This window comes from Cyprinus carpio, chromosome B8 (genome assembly GCF_018340385.1).
Source record: "Cyprinus carpio isolate SPL01 chromosome B8, ASM1834038v1, whole genome shotgun sequence".
Taxonomy (NCBI): domain Eukaryota; kingdom Metazoa; phylum Chordata; class Actinopteri; order Cypriniformes; family Cyprinidae; genus Cyprinus; species Cyprinus carpio.
The window spans coordinates 22,928,389-22,955,081 of record NC_056604.1 but is presented as its reverse complement, the minus strand read 5'-3'; the positions used below and the strand labels follow the sequence as shown (position 1 = coordinate 22,955,081).

General features: G+C 36.9%; 1 protein-coding gene across 2 annotated transcripts in view; it reads left to right on the top strand.

The window, feature by feature from the left end:
- LOC109054378 (FERM domain-containing protein 3-like) overlaps positions 1 to 26,074 on the top strand; it is a 56,751-nt gene extending 30,677 nt beyond the window's left edge. The window contains exons 10-14 of one of the 2 annotated variants that reach the window (XM_042730160.1): positions 11,426 to 11,511; positions 12,991 to 13,065; positions 13,151 to 13,219; positions 14,571 to 14,695; positions 24,798 to 26,074. In XM_042730160.1, coding sequence (XP_042586094.1) covers positions 11,426 to 11,511; positions 12,991 to 13,065; positions 13,151 to 13,219; positions 14,571 to 14,695; positions 24,798 to 25,450 — 1,008 coding nt within the window. In that variant the 3' untranslated portion in view covers positions 25,451 to 26,074. Of the gene's footprint in view, positions 1 to 11,422; positions 11,512 to 12,990; positions 13,066 to 13,150; positions 13,220 to 14,570; positions 14,696 to 24,797 lie in introns of both variants that reach the window. The other variant, XM_042730159.1, reaches the window with a different exon arrangement.
- Positions 26,075 to 26,693: the final 619 nt, after the last annotated feature.

Below are 26,693 nucleotides of genomic sequence, written 5' to 3'. Positions count from 1 at the left end.
GTATAAAAACATGGACGTAGTGTCTGTGACGTCACCCGTAGTTTTCTGAAGAGCATTTTTGAAGCTCAAAGTGGGTGGAGCGGATCGTCACCATCTTGGCAGCGCATCACCGATCATCGAAAATGGACAAAAAGGCGGGAGCTGGTTGGTGAAACTACGCCCACCTAGCTTGACGGTGGTGACAGCAGCGGCAAGCCATCTGTCACTCAAGTGGCCATGCACTTAATTATGCAGAACTTTAAGGCTTAATAGAATTTAAACGGATGAGTTATAAAAAAATTCACCCCCTCACAGCTCTCATGAAGGGCAAAATTAACAATATAGGCCAAAATAATATTTTGTACCAGGCTGTAAACATGTTTTTTTTTCTGCTGTAAAGTTGGGCATTTTAACATGGGGAGTCTATGGGATTGAATCCCTTTTGGAGCCAGCCTCTAGCGGCCAGTTGATGAATTGCAGTTTTAGTCACTTCCTTGTTGGCTTCACAAGAGAGAGCGGGAGGTTGCCGCTTGATATTGATGTATTCTCCATTGTTTGCGTAGGTTAGTAAATGATTTACAAATCTGATAAAATGGTGCACGCTGCGTTCCCAGATGAACGTTATAATAAACTCAAACACACAGCATATGCAGAGATGGAGTATGTTACGCTCCCTTCATAAAAACGATAACAGTTCGTGTGGAGCAGCATTTACCGAGGATGGAGTCCCTCTGAGACGCACGTAACGTTACAGAACCTAGACATGTGTAAATAATTAAAGTGCATATATTAAACCTGCATTGCATATATTTATTTAATTGAATCATAGCATTTGTAAATTCACAATAGCATTATGCTTTATTATCATTTTTAAATGGGTTTAATATATCATACAGCCTTGGACAACGGTTTTAATAATGTGTTTAATGGTTTCTCATCCATGGAATGTACCACTTTATGGTTACTCAACACAGGCAAAATACATTTGAGGATTTTTTATTTATTTATTTTTTAATCAAGTACTCTAATTGAATTGAGAAATCTTGACAGCCCTACTGCACACTATTGGTCAAACTACTTTTCAGTCATAATCCTCAGTAAGTATGAAAAACAACAGAAAAACAAAGCTGAAACCCGGACATTTTAGGCAATTTAGAAAGCCACATATGGTCACCCTACATCCACTGCCACTTAAACCACACCGTTCTAATGCAGATATCGAAATTATTTTGTTTTGCCAGTACAGATATAAGTCCTGTTTACACTAAGGGCAATAATTTTAATGATAACTACAAGTATAAAATTTATATAATTGTTCTAATTTTATGAAAATAGAGACGTCCACATGACAACTATAATGATAACAAGGAACAATATCGTTGGAATCACTGTCAGAATGATTTTTTCCCCAGCTGTTGAATGATACAATTACTGACAGTGAGAATCCACCTGACTTTGAAAAGCTCAAGCATTTAAAGCTGCAGATGACAAAACTTCATATTATAATAGACAAAATGTCCATTGGTGTGGGCACTACTATGTAAACCAGGACCACAAAAACAGTCTTAAGTCACTGGGTTATATTTGTAGCAGTAGCCAAAAATACACTGGTATGGGTCAAAATTATTGATTTTTCTTTTATGCCAAAAATCATTTGGATATTAAGTAAATATCATGTTTCGTGAAGATATTTTGTAAATTTCCTACTGTAAATTTATAAAAACTTAATTTTTGATTAGTAATATGCATTGCTAAGAACTTCATCTGGACAATTGTAAAGGTGATTTTCTCAGTATTTAGATTTTTTTGGACCCTCAGATTCCAGACTTTCAAATAGTTGTATCTCGTCCAAATATTGTCCGATCCTAATAAACCATACATCAATGGAAAGCTTATTTATTCAGATTTCAGATGTTGTATAAATCTCAATTTTGAAAATTTGACACTTAAGACTGGATTTGTGGTCCAGGGTCACATATAGTTATTGTTATTGTTGGTTCTTGGTGTGAACAGGTCTTTATTCAGCGTCCCGCATTTTGTTTGTGCGTCATGCTTTAAATCTAGTTTTACATGTGCTTCTGTCTTTTTTTCTCTGTGTGCACTTTTCCATTTCTGGTGAGTAAACATATACATCATGGCCATTGATGAACTCATGAATTATGACTATATAGCCTTAGTACATTTCCTCACCCACATATCTGTCCTGATTTTAATCAGTCTTTAGTTGTAGTGCCCAACATAGAGTATTCATGAGAATTTCACAGGCAACACTGTCTGTTAGGACTGCACAATTATGAAAAATATCCAGTATTTTACTGGATATTCTAATGAAAAATTATTCATTTTGATTTAGATTGGAATAACTTTTTTTTTTTCCATATTATCCTGTATACACTTAAACAATAGAAGGTAATCTTCATGACTTTTTTATTACTCTGCTTTTGAGTGTTTTAGTAAATATTTTATAAGTAATTTAAATAATTATTGTTGAAAAATATGGAATAAATATTTTTAAATAAATTATTGAAATAAATCCTAAAGCCTTCTTTTTGGGAATGAATCTATATACACTGCTATATTTCTGACATTGTTATAATAGAAAACTCAATTTATATACAACTTGACATTGTGCAGCCAAACTTTATGTAGATATAATAAACTTATACAATTATTTAAATTGTTTAAAACAGTGGTTCTCAACCAGGGGGTATTGACATGACTTAAATGATTTAAAATAAGACAAAACAAGCATTAAAACAAGCTTTAAAAAAATCAATATATTTCTAATTATTCCAGTTTCTACAATAGTGTGAACTAAAATATTATACTTTACGTACACTTTATCCTTATTCAGTAAATCACAAATGACTTGGAGTCAAAAAGATTGAGAACCTCTGGTTTAAAGCTATGAAATATTTCTTAGGTTGCTTGTGAAGTTATGCATAGTATATGATGGGTATGAAACTAAAGTGTATGTCTAGATCTGTGTGTGTGTGATTGGTTCTTTCTGTACACTATATCATCGCCTGTCTGGGTCGCCACCCATGCAAGCCTGAGAGTCTCTGGGTTGATACTGTATGTGTGAACAGGGAGAATCATTGTGTGCTGTTCTCACTTAAGTGTCTTTCTCTGCATGTTTACACACACTTGAAAATGATGTGTGTGCGTTTACTTATACCGGACATGTGACTGTATTTCACACACAAGTGCACATGTCTGTCTGTGATACACACTATTCTGCCCAGAAGTGTTGAAGTGCAGACTTTTCACTATCCCCGGAGGTTTAGCAACGGCTGACCTGTTCTCCTACTCGAATCTCACAGAATGATTTCTGAATTATTATTCATATACTTAGAGTCAGGCATTTGAACAGACCTTAGAGACTTCTTACATAACTCCAGCACTATTTGCACTCCTGACATGAATTATACCTCAAATTGTGTGGCTTATTGAGGATTTTTTTTTTGCATCTGGACAAAAAAAAAAACAATTTGCTTACTTCCCCCCTCTCCCCCCTCCATGATCATAATTTGTATATTTAGCAATAAAATATATTTTAGAAAATTAAATATAATAAAAATGCCAGTGTGTCAATAATGAGGCATTGCTTTTATTTATTAAAAATGTATTTTTACAAAATATTTTCATAGTTAAGTCATTATTGTTAATTAACTCACATGAGAATAAAATAGTGCTATAAACAGATCTAAATAGCATTAAATGTAACACAGAAAATCAAAATATGCATTACTGATGACAAAATAAATAAATACAAATAAATAAATAAATAAATAATTTATATAAAAATTTATTTTATGTGATGTATTACCAACTTTACACACACCATTTGAACACCAACAGGGAAATTTATAAATTTTACATGAAAACCACAAATTTGACAGTATTGCATGCCTGGCCATGCCCCAGACATCGGGGTATAAATAGGCGAGCATAGTATCTGTTCACTTGTTCAGTTTTTCAGAGCTGAATGCAGCGCCTCACATTGAGAAGTTGCGATCATTCACCATTCGATTCCTTGTCGTTGGATCTAAGGCACGGTCAGCAGTCTCTCTCTACTCATATAAGTGTTGTGAGAGTACCCCTGGGTGCTTCAACGGCGATCTCTACAAGAGCAAATTTCCTCTTAAAGAGTACAATTTCTCTGAGAGCTACACAGATAGAATTGTGTGTTACATCATGCATTTCTGTCCGTGTTTTTCTGGTTGCAGTTGGCACGTCTTGAAAGACGACCGGCATGAGTGTTGTATTCAGTGTTTGGGCCGTGCTCACGCTGAGGGAGCGCTTGTGGATGGTTTGTGCCCCGCTTACAAAAGACCCAGAGTCACTGCGGCTGCTTGCCACTCTGGTCCTTCTACCTCCGGGTACGAGCCCGTGCACCACGGAAGAGCATGGGGAAGCGGGATCAGTTTTGCCGGAGCAATCCCCGTGAGCTTCCCGTTCTTCCCTTGCTTCGTGTTTACTGGTCGAGTTTCCGGACGAGTTTGAAAGCTCGTCCCTGGGTGGGCTCAATCTCTCATTCGGGGCTCGCGAGCAGGACAAGCTACGATCGCAGCATAGGAGGGCATGCTTGAGCCATCGGAAGTAGATGACTCGGCTGAGCAAGCAGTCTGAAGCTGACGCTGAGATGGCAGCCATGCTTGCCCGGGCAGCCAAGAGCATCAAGCTGGAGTACCCCCCCCCACCACACCCTGTTCCGAGCACTCGCAGCTGCACGATTGGTTTCTGGGTGCTGAGCGCGACACCAAGACACACTAGGCCCAGGTGGAGAGAGCGATTGCGGTACATCTTTATCTGCGAAACGCTGCTACCTGGCAAGGCCACCCGAGACTCTCGTCCAATGCTGTAAGTTCTCTTTGTCCCTGGTGGCGAAGGCTTATTTGGCTTTTGGACAAGCTGCATCTGCCCTGCATACCATGGACATCCTGCTAGGTCTACCAGACCAAGGCATTGAAAGAACTGCACGAGGGAGGTCCCAACCTAGAGGTACTGAAGGAATTGCTTCAGCGATTGACTATGCCCTCCATGCTACAAAGGTCACAGCGCAGGCTCTGGGGAGGGCAATGTCCACTTTAGTGGTCCAGGAATGCCACCTGTGCCTCTACCTGGCTGAGATGCTGAAAGCCGAGAAAGTACTCTTTCTTGACACTCCCATTTCACAGGTTGGTCTCTTTTGCGACACCATGGAAGAATTTTTCCAGCTGATCTGGCAGATAGCCACCACCTGGTCAATAAAAGAACAATTTCCTTCTTCTCTGGGTCACACACACAGACTTTTTGGCCCTTTCATTTGTCACCGCCTGATGCTGAAACCATGCATCAGAACCTGTTTGGACACAGACACTCTGTCTTCTCATGTTCAGATGCAAAGGGTCTATCACTCAGCCAACATGAGGCATGCTGGTGAACTCATGTTGTCAGGCCTTACAGAGAGATCTATTTGAGCCTTTCAGTCAGTTGAGTTCAGTGCCCTCTCCATGAAGACGGACCTCTTGACTGTGCTCACTTCCGTCAAGAGGGTGGGGGATCTCCAAGCCCTCTCCGTTAAAGAATCATGCCTGGAGTTCAGGCTGGCAGACTCTCACGTTTTCATGAGATCCCGGCCTGGATATGTGCCCAAGGTTCCCACCACTCCATTCAGGGACCAGGTGGTAACATTGGAACTATCCCCTTCCAAGAAGAGGGGACCCCGACCTGTCTCTGTTTTGCCCATTACGAGCCATTTGCACATACCTAGATCGCACTGAGAGTTTCAGGCAATCTTAACAGCTTTTTATCTGCTTCAGAGGACAGCAGAAGGGGAATGCTGTCTCCAGACAGAGGATCTCCCACTGGCTTGTGGATGCGATCCAAACAGCCTATCAGGCCAGAGGCCTACCTTGCCCACTGGGAGGGAGGTTTCACCCTACCAGGGGCATGGCTGCATCAGCAGCCCTGGCGAATAGGGCCTCTCTAGCAGATATCTGTAGAGCTGCAGGTTGGAATACGCTTAATACATTTGCTAGATTTTATAATCTGTGAATGGAACCAGTTTCTTCTACAGTCCTGAACGTTAGTTCTTCGACTCAGGAGACTGGCAAGGTGTAGAGCTTGCTACCAGCGCCGCTCCCCCTAAGGTGGTTATGCACTTATTCAGTCCAGCTCAGGTTCCTTTCATGAACTCTGGACTACCCTTCCATCACATAAGCACTTTACTTAGCGAAGTTCGATGGAGGAACTTGCTATTAGAACTCATTATGAAGTAGGTTCCCTTGAGTGAACTCTTGTATTGGGTTAGTGCTCCACATGTAGTGGCTTCTCTTGAGGCCCCATGTGTGTATTCTCCACTGTATTGCCCTTGAGGCTCAGTGTTCCCCTAGACAGACATTCTTTCGATAGGTTCTGGGTTTTGGTAGATCTCCCCTTATGCAGAGTCCAACTCAGTACCTTTCCTATATGGTACTTCCTCTGTAAGTCCATAGGTGGATCTTCACATGTTACCTCCTCATCAGGTAGGATGTGATCTCCGTAGTGCCTTTTTCCCCTGGGGGGTATAGCCACTGTTCCAACATTTACTACCAAGATTTTCAGCTCTTTATTATGCTGAGTTTTATTATGGGAAAAGGCTCTGGCTGAGGGGACCTCAGCCTCTTTGGCAACTGTTGAAGAATGAGGTTTTAAGTCTTGGACGTTGGAAGGTTATGAAGAGGAGAGGTGCATTTGGTTGTGACATGCTGGCTTGTCAACATCAGTGCTCCCATGGACTCGTGACGCAGTTGGGCAGTTGTGGCATTTAGTATAGGGACCCCAAGTGTTGTACACTCGACACAACGTTGAAGTGAATCACAGAAATTGAACGTCTCGGTTACCTATGGTAACCCTCGTTTCCTTATGGAGGGAAAGGAGACGTTGTGTCCTTCATGCCACAACTACGAATTGCCTCTGAGTGGGTTGAGACGCTTCTCGACTCCTCAGAACAGAACAAGTGAGCAGATGCAAATTCTGCACATCCAGTTTCATTGGCCTTTTCTCAAAGATGTCATAGGTGTTTGGGCTCCCAAGAGCGACCCCTAGTGTCGTACACTCTACACAACGTCTCCGTTCCCTCCATCAGGGAAAAGAGGGTTACCATATGTAACCGAGACGTTCTATCATGACAGCTCATGGAAGATTTTATCATGGGATGGACGTGACAGTGTTAATGCATTTGATCATGGCCGAATAGATCATCTACGCTACTGCAGCTGTTGTTGTAGATTATTGCTGCTGCTGCAAAGCAAGGACAGGAACTTGCTGCTGCCAATGCATACGGCGATACAGTGCTGTGAGTATTTAAGACACACTGCTGCTGCACAAATAGCATCTAAAATAACCCATAGCAGATCTATAGAGGTGGAGCTGGGGAGGGTGAAGGGTTGAAAGTGTGCTGCAAAATGCTCAGTGAATATACTAATCGGCCATTTAAATGTAAAGTAGTAAGATCATTGGCTGCGTAAGCAACATGAACCAATCATCAATGAACCAATCATCAATTTGCGTTAATGACCCATCAGCCTGTGCCATCTAGAGTTTCATGACCGAACTTGGCATTGAACCAGTTAACAGCAGTGCTGGGCAGATTACTTACAAATTTCACTCCATTACTGATTACATGATAACATTTTTAGTTAGTAATGAAATCTAAGTTACTCAATTAAAGGGTTAGTTCAGCCAAAAATGAAAATTATGTCATTAATGACTCACCCTCATGTCTTTCCAAACCTGTAAGACCTCAGTTCAACTTCAGAACACAGTTTAAGATATTTTAGATTTAGTCCGAGAGCTTTCTGTCCCTCCATTGAAAATGTATGTATGGTATACTGTCCACGTCCAGAAAGGTAATAAAAACATCATCAAAGTAGTCTATGTGACATCAGAGGGTTCGTTGGAATTTATTGAAGCATCGAAAATACATTTTGCTCCAAAAATAACAAAAATTATGACTTTATTCCGCTTTTTCTTTTCTTCCGGGTCTGTTGTGAGCGCGTTCACAACACTCCAGTGACGCCGCTGACTAAATGTAAAATATCTTAAACTGTGTTCCGAAGATGAACAGAGGTCTTACGGGTTTGGAACGACATGAGGGTGAGTCATTAATGACATAATTTTCATTTTTGGCTGAACTAACGCGTTAAGGTAATGTATTCTGACTACGTTTTAGATTATTTTTTACCTAACTTGTTTTAAACTTACCATTGAATATGTACCATGTTGATATAAAAAGCAAAGAGAAAGAAAATATTACACTGTATATTACATTATTTGTTTAACATCTTGAAATGCATTAGACATTACATTACACTAGGGCTTCCCTATTTTTGTTTTTCTAGAATCTACAGATTTTTATAAAAGGAAACCTTAAAAGAAAAGGGAGAATTAACAAATCAATTAATTATGAATAATTTACAGCCATTGTGTGAATAATATGTAATCATGTAATCCATAATAAGTAACTGTATAGTAATAAAATGTACAGTAATATAATCCAGTTATTTGTACTAAATTTTTGGAATCTGATTATGTAATCAAGATTACATGTAATCAGTTACTACCCAGCACTGGTTAACAGGGTTAAGTTTTTAGGGTTGGGCTATACATACTACCTGATGTCCCTCTGTGTACCACAGTTTGTAATCCCAGTTAGTTTAGTTTGAAATACCCGTCCTAAACCCAGATGATTAGTGGACCATCTCTTGTCATAGGTTGGGTGAGCGCTCTGACATTTAGCTTTGTTTTAATGATGTGACGGTAATCTCAGTGTGAGCGTTCAGCAGTATATTGCAGGGGCAGCCGTTTTGATGCTAAACGGTCTGGAAGTGGTTTATATTGATTTCTTTCTGGATTCACTGTTCTGTTTAGTACTCCATCTATCGATCCCTGTCTTAGATTACACGATGCATGGGGTTAATGGAATTATTCTCCTGACACTTCTGTTTTTCACAGCACTTTATCAGGCCTCATATATATCTCTGTCACATCAGCCTAACACTTACATATTCACCTCTGCTTCAGCCTGGGACGTTTGATCCAGCACATATATTTGCTGGGCTCAGGCTGTCACATAGTTTGGTTGGTAGTTTAGCACATTCACCCCACTGTAATCTCAGACGCGTCAACGGGAATCCAGTGCATATCGACCCAGCAGAAAACCAATACCCACTATACATTTTCATTACAGTGCTGACGTAGCTTTTGTCCTCTCATGCATGGTTATTAATCAAACATGTGACTCATTATAAACCAGTTCATGTTCTCCTGAGTGGTGATAAAATACATGATATACAAACATTTATAACGTGGAAACACTTCTTCGTTTGATTCTCCGTGCACTATTGTTAGAAAGAAATTCCTACGTTTATTTAGCAAGGGTGAATTAAATTAATCAAGAGTGATAAAGATCTTTAAACTGTTATATATTAGTGCTGTGAAATGATTAATCACATCCAAAATAAACGTTTTTGTTTGCATAACATATGTGTGTGTTCTGCGTATATTTATGATGTATATATAAATACACACACATACAGTATATATTTTGAAAATATTTGCATGTATTTGCATGTCTATATTTATATGATATAAATTTATTATATAATATATATATATATATATATATATATATATATATATATATATATATATATATATATATATATATAAACATATCATATTCAGAAATATATACATGCATGTGTGTGTATTTATATATACATAATAAATATACACAGCACACATACATAAATTATATAAACAAAAACTTTTATTTTGGATTATTTGCGATTAATCATTTGTCAGAACTATTTATATATATGAACTGTGTTCTTTTTTATTTTCTGTTCATCAAACAATCCTAAAAAAAAAGGTTCACGTTCTTCAATAAAAATAAATATAAAGCAATAATAATAAATGTAAATCATGTAGGATCATGTCACACTGAATACTGGAGTAATGACGGAGTTGTTTAGCTTTGCATCACAGAAAAAAAAAAAAAACAGAAAAAAAAAACAGTATAATACAATAGAAAATGGTAAAATGTAATAATGTAAAAATATTTCACAATATTAAAATATAAATATAAAATATCTTTGCAACCCAGACATTACTGTATATCACTGCATCTTAGTTTATATTATGTCAGCAAAGGTCAGGACTATATCCTGATTAAAGAAATAAAAATAATTTAATGCATTTTATCAATAACAGCTTATTTAGGAGGTAAAATCCCTTAAATCAGTTATTTCACTCGATTAGATTATGGAAAATGTAAACATAGAATAATTCATTTGTGATGGATTTTAAGGTTCCAATTAAAAATGCTGAAATGTATTTGTTTGAATAAAACTCTGAATAAAAGCCCTGGAACTTAAAATTGTCTGGAAATGAAGAAACCCTTTTGGAAGAAAATGTTTTATCCTTAATATTAGCAACTGTTTTACAGAATCAATAAGGCACATAAAACTGTGTTATATCACTCACAGAAAAAAGGTACAAAAGCTGTGATGAAAGGTTCACTTCTATACCTTATTTACCCCTAATGATTGCTTATTATTACCTTAAAGTTTCATATTGCCACTTTAAATGTACATATTAGTACCTAAATGGTAGATATTAGTATCTTTTGAAAATGTACTGCCACACTGACAGATTTTGTACCTTTTTTTTTTTTTTTTTTTTTGGAAAGTGTGTGAATATAGTCACATCCAAAGGTCTTAACAACATCCTCTAGTTGTATTCCCAGCATAACACCATCTGTTATCTTAGTGATAAAATATAAAACCGATAGCAGAGTTTTTACGAACCATTAAACTGATCTAAACTTTCAATTAACTGGCTAATAACTACATTACTCAGGAGAATTGTTTATTGTGAATGTTAATCATAATAAATGTAACTTTTATTGGCCTTTTGAGATTTTCATCATACAGTAGGATGTTGTGAGTGACACAACGTTCCACAATCTTTGTCAAATCACAGGGATTCACAGCTTCTCATGGTTAACTCATTTATTACACTAATGTGTGTCCTTGTAAAACCCACTGCTATTTATAGTGTAAATGATGGTTAATAAGTGTGGTGTACATACAGTAGTGTTCGTTCCAGTCAAAGCGGCTCTAACCGGTTGACTGACTGTGCCGTTATGACATTATATTGATCCGTACTCTCATATTCCCTGCTCTGTTCCCGGTAAAGCCGCCCTGCTGCCCGCACACACATCACTCTCACTAACATGCACACAGATTTGAGTCTCTCATTATTTATGACATTGTGCTCAGATTCCATCTCCGTGTAATTTATAGATTTTTTATGTCCTTACTCGCTTTGACCTCCCCGTTCACTTAAGTTGATTGTATCTACCTTTGCTGTTCCACACATCAATTATTCATTCTTTCTTTTCATCTCTCTGCAGAAGAAACTGGTTCTGACGTTCCACACCTCCACACCAGCAGCCTGCAAGCACCTGTGGAAAGTTGCCGTGGAAAACCAGGCTTTTTACAAGTGAGAGTCGTCCTTTCATCCCTCCCTCTCTCTCTCTCTCTCTCTCTCTTCTTCATAATGTAAATCTAAGTAGCATTTTTGGTCTTTTTATACAGTGCCTTTCAAAAGTTTGGGGTCAGTACGATTTTTTAGAAATTAAATGCTCTGCTTTTGAACTTTCTATTCAATAAAGTATCCTGAAAATCATGGTTTCGACAAAAATATCATAATTAGAAATGTTTCTTGAGCAAATCAGCATATAAGAATGATTTCTGAAGGATCATGTGACACTAAAAACTGGAGTAATGATGCTGAAAATTCAGCTTTGATCACAGAAATAAATGACATTTGTAAATATATTTAAATTTAAAACAATCATTGTAAAATGTAATAATATATCAAAATAATACAGATTTTACAGTCAAATAAATGCTGCCTTGGTGAACAGAAGAGACTTCGTTCAGAAAAAAAAAAAAAAAAAAAAAAAAAAAACTTTCCAACCCCAAACTTTTGAATGCTAGTGTGTATAGGTCATTATTAGAAAATTGTACTAAGACTATGTTTGCTTATTTATTTATTTTCAAATATATCTGTTTAAATGTGTGGAATTTCTGATGACATCAGTTCATTTTTCTGTGCCTCAAAAACGAAATGACTTTTTTAAAACCTTGTTAAATACAAAAGTTTTTGGTGTTTAAGATCAGTGCAAAAATGTCTAATAACAGCAAATATAGTACACCACCATATTATTTTCAGGCAGTATTTTTACAGTCATATTTTCCATTAAAACTGTAATTTGATGGACTACTGCAGCAATGAGGCCAATATAAGTCTAAAACATAATAAAATATAGAATGTAACTCAAACCTTTGTTTGAATGTTTTGTGATGTTATTCATCATAAAAAGAGGAGATCTCAACTTAACAGAGTTGAAGTATTGGTATATAATTATTGTTAAAGTAAAATTTCTGATTATATCATAGATATATCCATGAAAGCTTTAAATATACATTATTAAAAAAGATTTTGCATTCCACACTAGCAGTTAGATCTTTACATCTTTCTAATAATGTGACTACGTTGTGGATCCCGGTAATTATATCAGTATGAGGTCATGGGGACAAACGCAGCACACAGATGGCACGGTTTGCTGAGAATGATCCTGATATAAGTGCCTCGATGTCTTTCTCTGTGTGAGGGGTGTCATGTTACTGTTGAAAGCCCTTTAATTAAGAGCCTAAATGCCAGCCAGACAGCAGGCCTGCCTCTTTCAAACAACAACACTCTCTTCATATTCACACACACACATCAGTCAGTCAATCTCAAGCTGCTTTTATTGGTCAGGCCACACTGTAGATGTGAGATGTGAGAAATGAGAACATCTTTCTTTTTTTTCTTTTTTTGGATGCAGAATAAAAGCAAGTGCAACCAGTTTGAATATGAACGTAGTAGAGGCAAACTGTTGGTTACTGTTTGGTTAACTGCTTTTTTCTGATTTAGATGTGCAAAGTCCAGTCAGATCAAGACTGTGTCCAGTAGCAGTATATTTTTCAAGGGAAGCAGATTTCGCTACAGGTGAGGTTGTGCAGTGATCTGGTGGAAGTAAACCATAAATCAGACATGCTGATATTTAATATTAGTGCTTCTGGTTTGATTTCAGTGGTCGGGTCTCTAAAGAAGTGATTGAAGCCAGTTCAAAGATTCAGAGAGACCCTCCTGTTGTACACAGGTCAGCCTCCATTTATATATATCCTACTGTGTCTAATCCACACTTCACTCACTTCAGTCTGTGGAAGGATATTCATATGGTTTAAAAAGGCCACAATATATATTTAGTAATTTTTTTAATTATGTTTTTGGAAAATTTTTTTTTTTTTTTTTTTTTTTTTTTTTTTTTGTGGCTGTTTCCCACCGGTGCAATTAAACTAATTTTGACTCTGTTTTTGAAGCTTATGTATGTATGCAATGACAACAATAAATAATAAAGGTATTTCGAAGTGATACCAGCGAAACTTATGGAATGGAGAAGTCAAAATGATCAGAAAGTGGAACTGACAAGCATAATACTTTTTTAAATTTTGCCAGCGTGTTTCAGCACACAGACTTTCATCAGGGCTAACAGACTGCAAGTAAAATAAACTTTTAAAAATATAAACAAAGACAGTAACACTTTGGGGCCTATTTTAGTGATCTAAGTGCATGTTCTAAAGCGTATGGCGCAGGTGCACTCAAGGCGTGTCCGAATCCACTTTTGCTAGTTTAACGACGGTGTAAACGGGTTGTCTCTTAATGAGAAAAGGGGTGTTTTTTGGGCGTAACGTGCAATAAACCAATCAGAGTCTCATCTCCCATCCCCTTTTAAAAGCCAGTTGCGCTCGCACCATGGTGGGTTCACTATTTACATGGCGGAATGTAATTTTCCATTTTTAAAAATATTTGTGTGCTGCTGCGCATCCCTGTGTGTAGTAAGCAAAGTGTACGCGTGTTGTGCACCTTCCTATAGGCGCATATTACTAACTCACTCTTTAAATAACAAAGAAAAAATATTGCGCCAGACTTTAGACCAGGTTTGAGTTGGTCTATGGCGCAGTCTATTTTCAGTTCCTCAAAATAGCAATGCGCCAACAATCCGCCTGAACACACCTCTTTTTTAGACCAGCATGCCCATGGGCGCACAAATGCATTTGCTATTACAACGCGGCGCAGGACGGGAAAATGAGAACTGCGTCGGGCTGTTTATTAGTACTTATAAAGCAAATATTAATGCGTTATTCTATATGACTATGTATTAGATCCCTTAATCTGACCACATACCAAAACTTAACAACTACCTTACTAACTATTAATAACCAGCAAATTACGAGTTTGTTGAGACAAAAGTCATTGTTAATAGTTAATAGTGAGAATTGGACCTTAAAGTCTTGTATTGTGAACATGATATTATGTCTACATGGTCTACATTAAAAATATACATCAATCAAATTGTTTTTGTGAAAAACTACTCTTTTCCCCAAATTATTTCACTTTCACTTCAGAAGTTCATGTTTTAACATTTTTGTATGTTTCTACGGCTGTTTCAGGTCTCAGTTTGGTCAAAGCAGAAGCTTTACTTCGCTCAGTCATAAACAGCTGATAATAAACATGGAGCCTCTTCTACCAGCACTGAGCTCCAGCAGAGAAAACAGAGACTCCTCTGCAGACAACGGTAACATGCCTGCATACATACACACCTGAACAGTGCACCTTTCTCCACTGTAAAGATCTTTAACCCCTAAACAAATAAAAAAATACTTCTAAAAATACTAACAAATATGATCATGATCCATTCTCTTGAGACTCTAGTCACATTATTTTTTCTAGCAAACTGTTTTTATACTACAAGAAGGTGAAATGCCTCATGATGTCCAACATTTTCACTAGATAAATGTAGTTTTTTTTTGTCATACATTTTGTTTATGCACTCCCTGGCCACTTTATTAGGTACACCCGTTCAACTGCTCGTTAAGGCAAATGTGTAATCAGCCAATCACAGCAGCAACTCAATGCATTTAGACATGTAGACATGGTGAGGATGATCTGCTGAAGTTCAAACCGAGCATCAGAATGAGAAAGAATAAGGCCCCGTCCACACGGAGACGCATTTAGCTGTATACGCATAAACTTTGTATCGTATAGGCATTTCGTCCACACGGATCCGGCGTTTTGGGAGAGTGAAACCGATATTTTTTTGCAATCAGGTCCCAGAGTGGATAAATCTGAAAATGCTACACATCGAAATCTAAATATTATATTAAACGATAAACTAATAAGCCCATGTCTCGCCCCTAGTCAGACACCACGTCACGTAACAGCAACAAAAACATAAACAAACACTGAATGATTGTCTTTTTATTAACAAACATCAACACAGATTAATAAATGTATTGTTCCATGTTCGTATGTATACCGCGCACAAGGTTTATGCGCATAGTCCAAGTCTTCTTCTCTGTTTTTAGTGTATCTCTGTGGCAGAATTACAGTGCCACATACTGCTCTGGCATGTATACTACATTATTTTGTGTCGGTTTTGTGGTTTCATGTGGACACAGATATTTCTTGAGACTAAGAAAAAAAAGCATCAGATAGGGAAAGCTCTGGCTTCGTGTGGACGTAGCCTAAATTGTTCCTGGGTGACAAATATGCCTGTGATTAGTATATTTCGACAACGGTATCAGTATCTAAATACATTTGCTCTAACGTGATCCCTGTAAGTATCACCTTTGTGTCGCTTGTATATTTTGCATGAAAAAATGACCTGGTGCACCTTTAAAACAGACAGTTTCGCCAGGTACTGTATAACACCCTCAGTTCTCCGGGGATCTGTTAGGATTGAGCCGATGAGATGCTGGTATCTGTGGAGACTCAAATCAGAGCTTTAAAAATACTTGTGAATCTCCCAGCAGACGGCATGTTAGCAGTGATTAATACAAGGCCTGCCCAGGCTTGAGCTTTCAGAGGTGTGCGTTAAAGCAATCACACACAATACACATGATTATGAAGATGGAAGATGCTGGTTTAATGAAGTCTGTAAACTGAGTCAGTTAGCTGTTTAATCCGGAATCATTCAGGTGTAGTGGATTTGAGCGTTTCATGAAGGGGTCTAGTCATGTGATGAAGCCGTGGTGTCCGTGTGAGGAGATCTGAGGCTGGTTCATCAATGCTAAGCCCTCCACAGATCCAGTTACCAGCGGACAGGACAGGCTTTTTAGGACTGAATGTCACACTGGCCCTTCTCAGAAGTTCCCTGTTCATCCTATTTGAAAACAGACATCACTACTACACTATAATTTTTTTTTTTTAATTTACAGTTAAAATCCAGCAGCTGTGGAGGCTAGAACTTTACCATAAAAATAAGCTAGCAACATTTTAAGTTTGGCAGACTGGACTTAAATTTACAGTAAAAATGCATATTTGATTAACTTATCTAATAGTAATCTACCAACCTACTGAAGTACTACAATCAGTTTTTAACTTTGTACTGACTACCACCTAAAAACAGTTGGTAAAGACAAGCTCACATGATGAATAAAATGTTTATCACAAGTAGCTTCTCCACAATACTAATATATAGAATGTACACCATGTACAGTAATTCAAGCAAATACAAAACAATTAAGGTAGCACATATGACAGTAAACTAATACAATAAACATTAAGAAGAAACAGTTATTTCAATGAAAAATCATTAAATTTTAAACAGGGAATCCTTGGGAAAAAAAAAAAAAATTCTATGAATTATAAGATGTCTTGTTATTGTTAATTTCCAAACTCTAGAAATTTGAGTATTTTACTAAATTACATTTACATTTTATATATATATATATATATATATATATCTATATATATATATATATAGATATATATATATAATAACTTTAATGTTAAGGAAACTTGCTGTTAACCATTAACAGGTTTTTAGAATTGGGAACACATATTCACTATTAAACATTAACAAACTCCTAATTTTCTGCTTAATAATAATTAGTAAGGTACTGTAGTTGTTAAATTTAGGTATGAGGTAGAGATTAAGTGATCTAAAATATGGTCACGCAGAATAAGGTATTACTATGTGCTTTATAAGTACTAATAAACAGTTAATATGCTATTAATATGCATGCTAATATGCAACTAGTTAATAGTGAGAATTGGTCCTTAAAACAGTAGCATTTTTACATTTTTAGTATTTTACCATTAAAATATAATCATGTTTACAGTACACTATTGATAATTGATCAATTAGTTTATTTTGCTAACTTTAAACTTGCTAAAAGTCGAGAAATGCACTTTGTCATGTAAATTTGATTTATCTTTCTATTTCATTGTTTTGGTAAACTTTTTGGTGTTTTTGTGAAGCACCGAAACGCTGGGATTGAGCTGTACTGTAGGGTCAAACTCTGTTTCGGTTTCCACCCTGGAGAACAGTGACTCATACTTGAAAATCTTTAAAGGCTTGTCTTTGCTGCAATAAATCTTTCAGCATAATGCTAAAGAACCTTCTGGCTTTTTAGAGTTGAAATTTACAACTCCAGCTGGTGATATCAACATGGCTTTTGATTAAAATGAACCATTTGTTGGCTCCCCTCTTAGATATTACAGTGGCATTCCAAATAACACTGTTAGATCGCTTCATCTCGTTCCGATCTTTGAAGACATGCCTTAACTGCTGTAGGGAGTTGATTTGTTAGATTAGACAGCTTTAAAGGGATAGTTCACCCAAAAATTAAAATTTGATGTTTATCTGCTTACCCCCAGGGCATTCAAGATGTAGGCGACTTTGTTTCTTCAGTAGAACACAAATTATGATTTTTAACTTCAGCCGTTGCAGTCTCTCAGTCTACGATGCATGGCAATGGTAACAGAATCCATGAGAGTAAAAAAAAAACATGCACAGATAAATCAAGAAGAAGAAGATGATGCCTCAGGTTCCTGCTGCTGTGAAGCGCGTTCACAAGAATTCTAACAGTTCGGACATTGCGTGAATCAGAGGTAAAAAAAAATTATATAAATACTGTTCAGTTTCTTCCACAGACCGATCGTTTTGTGTCTTTACACATGAATGTATTGACACGAGCTGCAGGGTTTAATTTGGATTTGTCTGTGCATGTTTCTTTTTTTTTTACTTTCATAGATTCTGTTACCATTGCCATGCATTGTAGACTGAGAGACTGCAACGGCTGAAGTTAAAAATCATAATTTGTGTTCTACTGAAGAAACAAAGTCACCTACATCTTGGATGCCCTGGGGGTAAACAGATAAACATAAAATTTTCATTTTTGGGTGAACTATCCCTTTAATGCTGATCTGCTTTGCATGAGAAATATTTAACTTGATTATGAGTCTCACACCATGTTGTTTTTTTTTTTTTTGTTTTTTTTGCACCACAATAGTGCGCTTAGTTTCCATACTGATATTGCTTTCTTTCTTCTGAAAAACACTAAAAGAGAAGTTTAGCAGAATGTGCAAGCTACTGTTTTCCATACCTTGAAAGTGAATGGTGATTTACAAACCCGATTCCAAAAAAGTTGGGACACTGTACAAATTGTGAATAAAAACAGAATGCAATGATGTGACAGTTTCAAATTTCAATATTTTATTCAGAATACAACATAGATGACATATCAAATGTTTAAACTGAGAAAATGTATCATTTTAAGGGAAAAATAAGTTAAAATTTCATGGCATCAACACATCTCAAAAAAGTTGGAACAAGGCCATGTTTACCACTGTGTGGCATCCCCTCTTCTTTTTATAACAGTCCGCAAACGTCTGGGGACTGAGGAGACAAGTTGCTCAAGTTTTAGGAATAGGAATGTTGTCCCATTCTTGTCTAATACAGGCTTCTAGTTGCTCAACTGCCTTAGGTCTTCTTTTTCGCATCTTCCTCTTTATGATGCGCCAAATGTTTTCTATGGGTGAAAGATCTGGACTGCAGGCTGGCCATTTCAGTACCCAGATCCTTCTTCCACGCAGCCATGATGTTGTAATTGATGCAGTATGTGGTCTGGCATTGTCATGCTGGAAAATGCAAGGTCTTCCCTGAAAGAGACAACGTCTGGATGGGAGCATATGTTGTTCTAGAACTTGGATATACCTTTCAGCATTGATGGTGCCTTTCCAGATGTGTAAGCTACCCATGCCACACGCACTCATGCAACCCCATACCATCAGAGATGCAGGCTTCTGAACTGAGCGCTGATAACAACTTGGGTTGTCCTTGTCCTCTTTAATCCAGATGACAAGGCGTCCCAGTTTTCCAAAAAGAACTTCAAATTTTGATTTGTCTGACCACAGAACAGTTTTCCACTTTGCCACAGTCCATTTTAAATGAGCCTTGGCCCAGAGAAAATGCCTGCGCTTCTGGATCATGGCTTCTTTTTTGACCTATAGAGTTTTAGACCGCAACGGCGAATGGCACGGTGGATTGTGTTCACCGACAGTGTTTTCTGGAAGTATTCCTGAGCCCAAGTTGTGATTTCCATTACAGTAGCATTCTTGTATGTGATGCAGTGATGTCTAAGGGCCCGAAGATCACGGGCATCCGGTATGGTTTTCCGGCCTTGACCCTTACGCACAGAGATTGTTCCAGATTCTCTGAATCTTTGGATGATATTATGCACTGTAGATGATGATAACTTCAAACTCTTTGCAATTTTTCTCTGAGAAACTCCTTTCTGATATTGCTCCACTATTTTTCACTGCAGCATTGGGGGAATTGATGATCCTCTGCCCATCTTGACTTCTGAGAGACACTACCACTCTGAGAGGCTCTTTTTATAACCAATCATGTTGCCAATTGACCTAATAAGTTGCAAATTGGTCCTTCAGCTGTTCCTTATATGTACATTTAACTTTTCTGGGCTCTTATTGCTACCTGTCCCAACTTTTTTGGAATGTGTAGCTCTCATGAAATCCAAAATGAGCCAAATATTTGGCATGACATTTCAAAATGTCTCACTTTCAACATTTGATATGTTATCTATATTCTATTGTGAATAAAATATAAGTTTATGAGATTTGTAAATTATTCCACTTTTTTACTCACAATTTGTACAGTGTCCCAACTTTTTTGGAATCGGGTTTGTATACTGCCAAACAAACAAACAAATAAATAAATAAATAAAAATAATAATTGTATAAATGCATAAATTATATAAATCCATGCAATAAGCTTTGGGTGAGGAACAGACAAAATTTAAGACATGAGTTCTCAAATCTCATTGGTGGCCATATAAACTTTCCATTTACTTGTGAGAGCTAGTGTTAATTTTGTCAGCTATTTTTAATGTAGTCTTAGTCTTAGTCCTGTGACAAATGTACATTTGACTTTTTTTTTTTAATCATATTTAGTCAACTTGTCCTGTTTTAGTTTTGGTCAAGTTTTAGTCAACTAAATGTCTGAGAATTTTAGTCTAGTTTAATCAGTGGAACTTACACATTTTTGTCATATTTTTGTCTTACTGTATAAAGGTTAAAGTGATGAAAAAAAGATTATTTTGCTCAATTTTAATTGCAATCATTGTTGTCATTTGGGACATTTATTTTTGCATTTCATCAGAAGTTGCTCTTTCCGCCCTGATTGGGGGTTTGATCTCTGGATATCTGGTAACCGCAAACATGAACGCTCGCATAATAGAGTCTTGTACAGCACTCACAGCTTCACTTTTTTCAACAAAAATAAAAATGTTTTGGTAAAGTTTTTGTTCTTTTAACTGCATTTTAGTCTCATATTTTTTCTTCAACAATATTGCATGTTCATTTAGTTTCAGTTATCGTTTAATGACCTTATTAACGTCTTGTCATCGTCTCGTTTTCGTCAGGGAAAAAACCTTGTTGACGAAAATTTTTCATCATAGTTTTCGTGAAATTAACACTAGTGAGAGCCAATGGTGAAAAAGAAGTGTGCTTAACTGGATGGAATGTGCACTTGTGGTGTGCTTCAAATATAACAATTAAAAAAAAAAAAATTATAAATAAAAAAAAAAAAAAAAAAAAAAACTTAACTTGAAGATAATATAATGTTGTATCTGTGTATTTGAACAGAGACACTTTAATGAATGTTTCTTTACACACTTAAGTACACTTAAAAATGTGCACTTTGAATTGTCAAATTTAAAGTTTTTCTTTAGAAGTACACTTTAAAGTGTTGTTTTAATAAACTACTGTTGCGCTTTAAGTATGAATACTTTTTATATTTGTTGACTGACATAATAAAGTACATGTAAAGTACTTAATTACAACTTTAATTGTAGTGTGTTATTCAAATATTACAATTAAAGTTAATATATTTAAAATGTACTAAATTGCAGCCTCATTACAAATATCTAATTGCATATGTAAATAAATGATACAAGTTTCAATAGCAATGACATTAAAGTATATTTTAGTTTACAATGAAGGCCTGACAGTACATTCAGCACTACACTGTAAATAGTTTTTAAAAAATAATAGTAATTATATGAAATTACCTATAAAGATGTACTTAAGTCATACTTAAGTGTATAAAAAAAACACTGCTGAGTTCAACTACTTGCATTTAATAAACTATAATACATTTCCATTTAAACTGAGTTCTCACTAAAGTATATTATTTTGAAGTACATTATTTCTGTAACAAGTACTAAACTGCACTTCTTTTTCACATGGAAGTGCCTCATTATAAACACAGTTTTGACTTTGTTTTTTAAAGAAAAGAAGGGATGAGTTAAAAATGTTTGGGGTAATGAACATTTTGCCTAAAATACTATCAACTGAGCATAACTTGTATTAAACCCAGAGTATTCCTTTAACTGAACATGAAGGCAAAATGAGATTTGAGCTCCAGAAGAGGGGAGTATTATTCGGTTCTGTTATCCCTTTAATATCTGATCATGAAGTATTAATAAAAGGACTCAGAAGTTGTTCTGGGTGTACAGCAGGACGCCTCAAAGCTGGACACGTGTGATGTCTGCTGGCTGTACTGTACTCCGGACTGGATCTTTTCTTCATAATCAGCCGCTGTGATTAGCAAAGCCTTGTGCTATGACTGATGCGGTATAAATAGCTCATCCTGCATTTGGGCTGATCCGGCCCCTAATGCCCCGACTTTGTTCACATGTCCACTCTTCGGTGAAGTAAAAGGGCCAGCAGGACCCCATCCTATGAGCCTTAACCCACCCAGAAGAGCCAGGGACAGTGTTTGATATCATTGAAGCCAGCAGGAGCCGTGAGTTTGAGGTGGATTGAGAAGGAGGTGTTGATATGGAGGTTCTCAGAGAGCAGGGGGAGCATGTGGTGGATTGTGAAAAGGTTGCTGAGGAAGGTCTGCGGGAGGAGGATGTAGACGAGGTTCTTGATGAATGTTTGGGGGAGCGAGGAGATGCCATGCGCTGTCAGGTGAAGATCACCACATGTCACAACCTGCAGCTCCGCATGGCCAACTACACGGCACGAGACGTCTATGTGCGGCTGCTCGGCCACGGAGACCACATCTCAGGAAACGGTACGGAAGCTTCCCAAATCCTGCGGAAATCATGATTTACCAATGCTTGCATCTGATAATTGTGATTGTACAGACGGACTAGATGCGGGATAATTTCCACTTCATTTCTTCATTGAATAGCAATTTTACGTCAATCTGAAAACGCATCCCAAAATGAACATTTTGTCATCCTTTACTTACCTCATATCATTCCAAAGTTGGGAAAAAAAGAGATGTTTTGAAAAAGGTCTTATGTGCATTTTTATATTTTTGTACCAACATTCTTCAAAATATGTTTTTTATGTGCTGCAGAAATAAGTAGGTCATGACATGAGGATGAGTAAATGATGACAGGCGTATCATTTTTGGTTGAACTATACTTATAAGGCAGCAGAAAACTCTTGACTCCACTGGGTGTAGCGTAACAATATTGAAATGACTGACAAAATTAAACACTACATAAACACATTAAGAGAATACATTTTCAAAAATGATAATTCTGTCATTTACTCACCCTCATGTCGTTCCAAACCCATATTAATTTCTCTCTTCTGTTGAAAAAAAAGAAGATATTTTGAAGAATATAACAGTTGACGGTAGCCATTTACAGTATGTTTTTTCCATAACACTGAAACAAAATTAATTACTAATTAATTACTAAACCTCAACATTGTAGTAAAATATTGTAGTCAATATATTATTATTTCAGGAGGTCAGGTTTTCACAACAAGGACAGATTTACATTTTTGTTAAATGATGATACATATTAATTTATAAATGTTTTAATATTTGCAATCTTTTTGCACATTTTAATCAACTAAAATGCTATTTTCAGCAACTAAAAAAAAAAAGAAAAAAAATCTAGTTCTTTGTACTTTGCTTTGATAACTTTTGTGTCAGATGACATTTTTCTCTTTTCTTTTTCTTTTATGTCTTTCACATTCTTTGGGAGAATCTCCCTCAGATTTAGTTTTTGTTGCATCTAACTGTTGCCTTGGTAGCCATAATGACCTGTTGCTAGTGACGACTGTTTCCTCCTCCTGGGTTAAATGGCTCTTTCTGTGTCGCTATGGTGACATCTTCTATTTGCCCATATGTCTGCATCTACTGACTTAAGTGTGTTTCTGTGGAAGCTGTTCAATAGATAACTCATGATTATCCAATTAGTTTGACTAATATTACATTTCAGGAACTGTTAAGCGGCTGTCAGTGCTGATGCCTTGAAATCTGGTACATCCTGTCAATGAGGGATCAATTAATTAATGCTTTTCATCCAACAATCCAGTTTTTATCTGAAGAGATGTGCATTATTTTTTGACAGTATGTTAAATGTCACAGTGAAATGAGAGGATGGTTAGGTCAGAGGACATTGCAGAGCTCTGTGTGTGTTAGAGAATAGTTGCATGGAGAAGCATCGACGTCACTGACAACTTAGCCGGGAGACTCGTCTTAATCCACACTAGTCAGGCAGCTGGGTCTATGTTTAGACTGGACTTGTCCAAAGAACAGGCTACAGCTGTGCCTCTCAACTGCTGGATAAACACACATACAACATATACACGAGAAGAGCAATAGATGTGAAATCTTTAGATAAGTTCTTTAAAGTATTTTATTGTTTTCTCTCTCTCTCTCTCTCTCTCTCTCTCTCTCTCTCTCTCTCTATATATATATATATATATATAAACATTTCATAACTTGAAATAAAAGTTAACTAAAATGAACTGGAAATGAATTATTTTATTTCAGCTATTTGCTTTACTAACAGAAATAAAAATGAACTGAAACAAACCTATATAGGCATATTTAAAAAAAAAAAAAAAATAAAAAAAACAAAAAAACACAAACAAATAAAAAAAAAAAAAAAAAAAAAAAAACAAAAAAAAAAAATAAAAAAAACGAATTCCAAAAAGTAATAAAAACTACTAAAACTACTAAAATGTTTTGTGCCAAAGCCGTTATATTCAAAATGTTTTGGGATTTAATTTCAGAAATGGCTCAAGGAAATGTTGAAATATCTTAAAAATGAATCTTAAAGGAATAGTCCCCCCCCCCCAAAAAAAAAAAAAAAAGAAAAGAAACAAAAAACCGGTCATCATGTACTCAGAAGGAATTTTAAAGAATGTGGGTGACCAAACACTTGATGGTCCCCACTGACTTCCATAGTATGTTTCCATTCTATGGAAGTCTGTGTGGACCAGCAACTGAATAAATATCTTCTGATCAAATGATGACAGAATTTTCATATTTGGGTGAACTGTCCCTTTAAGGGTGAACTTTAAGTGATTAACACAACCAGTTGTTTACTCCGCAGGACTCTCAGCTTTGAAAGAATCGGTTCATCTGTCCCCACTGAAACCTTCGGTCACTCCTGAAGAGGAGGAGATGGAGGAGGGGGAAAACCACGTTCTGGACAGAGGCGAAGACGAGGCAGCTAACAGGACGAGAGCGGATGAGGAAAGGAGAGAGATACATGTAGACCAAGAAGATGAAATGTGCGCGGCTCTCACCATATCTGACACAGCGTACAGCCCATGTGCCAGCATGGTGCCCACGCCGGTGGAGGAGAGCCAGGGCGACCTAGACCTGCTGTTCCAGAGTCCCGCCCGCCTGCTGAAGGAGCTGCACGCCGACCCAGAGATGCAGCTGGAGCTCCAGGCCGAGAGGGAGAGGGAAGTGGCCAGAGAGGCGCTGGGTCAGTCGCTGTGCATCCCGTCGAGTGGACGGCAGCAGATGCAGGCGTGTCTGCGCAGTGCCGCCCGTCTGGTGGTGATGGCCACGGGTCTCCTCATGATTCTTCTTCCCCTCCTGCTCGTGCTGCTGGAGTCGGACCTGGACGTCTCGTTCTTGCATGACATCCGACAGACGCCCGAGTTCGAGCAGTTCCACTACGAGTACTACTGCCCCCTGCGCCGCTGGTTCCTCTGCAAACTGGAACTCATGACGGAGCAGCTCTGGGGCGACTGAGGCTCAGCAGGAAATACAGGGAATGGGGGGCGGGGATATAATGGACAGGACAGGACAGGTTTGCTCTCCTACATTACATGATTTATTCATTCACATCTTTTGCAGATCACGCCGATACGTTCTCGTAGCAGTAATGGAGGCAGTTTCCTGGCACTTTCGCTGTATTTGTCTAGTGTTTTAGCCATAGCGTTAGACAGCGGACAGCAGCATGGGCCTTTAAATGGTTCATTAAAGCTGTATGACATGCACAGCTTTGGTAGAAATGCATTGGAACATCATACATTTCAACAATGATGGATATGTATGCTTTTTCAATATCTTCATTCATTTCATCTGCCTGTTGTCATAAACTTAAAAAAGAGTGTCAGTCAGGGTCCAAAATTAACTTCTTGTCCTACATTTCAATGGTGAGGGAATTTTCTGGACATAAAAGATTTTATTTTAATTTATTTTACAGGTTTTTCTTTGTTTTGGTGTTCCTGTGACTATTAATAAGACCCCTTTTTCTCTATATACAGTCCTTTTTTTCTGGAAAGAAATCAATACTTTTATTAAGTAAGGGTGCATTAAATTGATGAAAAAGTAACAGTAAAGACATTTATTATATTACAGAAGATTTCTGTTTCATATAAACACTGTTCTTTTGAACTTTATATACATCAAAGAATCCTAAAGATATATTGGTTTCTAAAAAAAAAAAAAAAAGAAGCAGCACAACTGTTTTCAACATTAATAATAATAATAATATTAAATGTTTGAACAGCGAATCATAATATTAGAATGATTTCTGAAGGATCACGTGAATAAGTAAGGATACTGAAAATTCAGCTTTGATCACAGGAATAAATTACATTTTAAAACATATTCAAATGGAAAATTTAAATTGTGATACAATTTCACAGTATTACTGTTTTTACTGTATTTCTGATCAAATAAATGAAATTACAGCCATAGGAGTTCATGGAATCGATGTTTTTACAAAAAAGAATAAATTATTTCACTAGAGTCGACTCTTTTAAATGGACTCTATGACTTTGTTTCTCATATTTCTGTTTTGCTGGCTAAACAGCAGAAATGTTATGCCACATGGCCTCCTAGCTTAATTTGTCTTAGCTAAATTTTTGAATGACATTAAAATTGTTAGAAGATTCAGATTTTTTTTCTTTTGTAGACTATTTGTATAATATCTCTTTGATTTGATTCACTTATAATCAGCGAGGGTCACTGTTTAAACAAGTTAGGT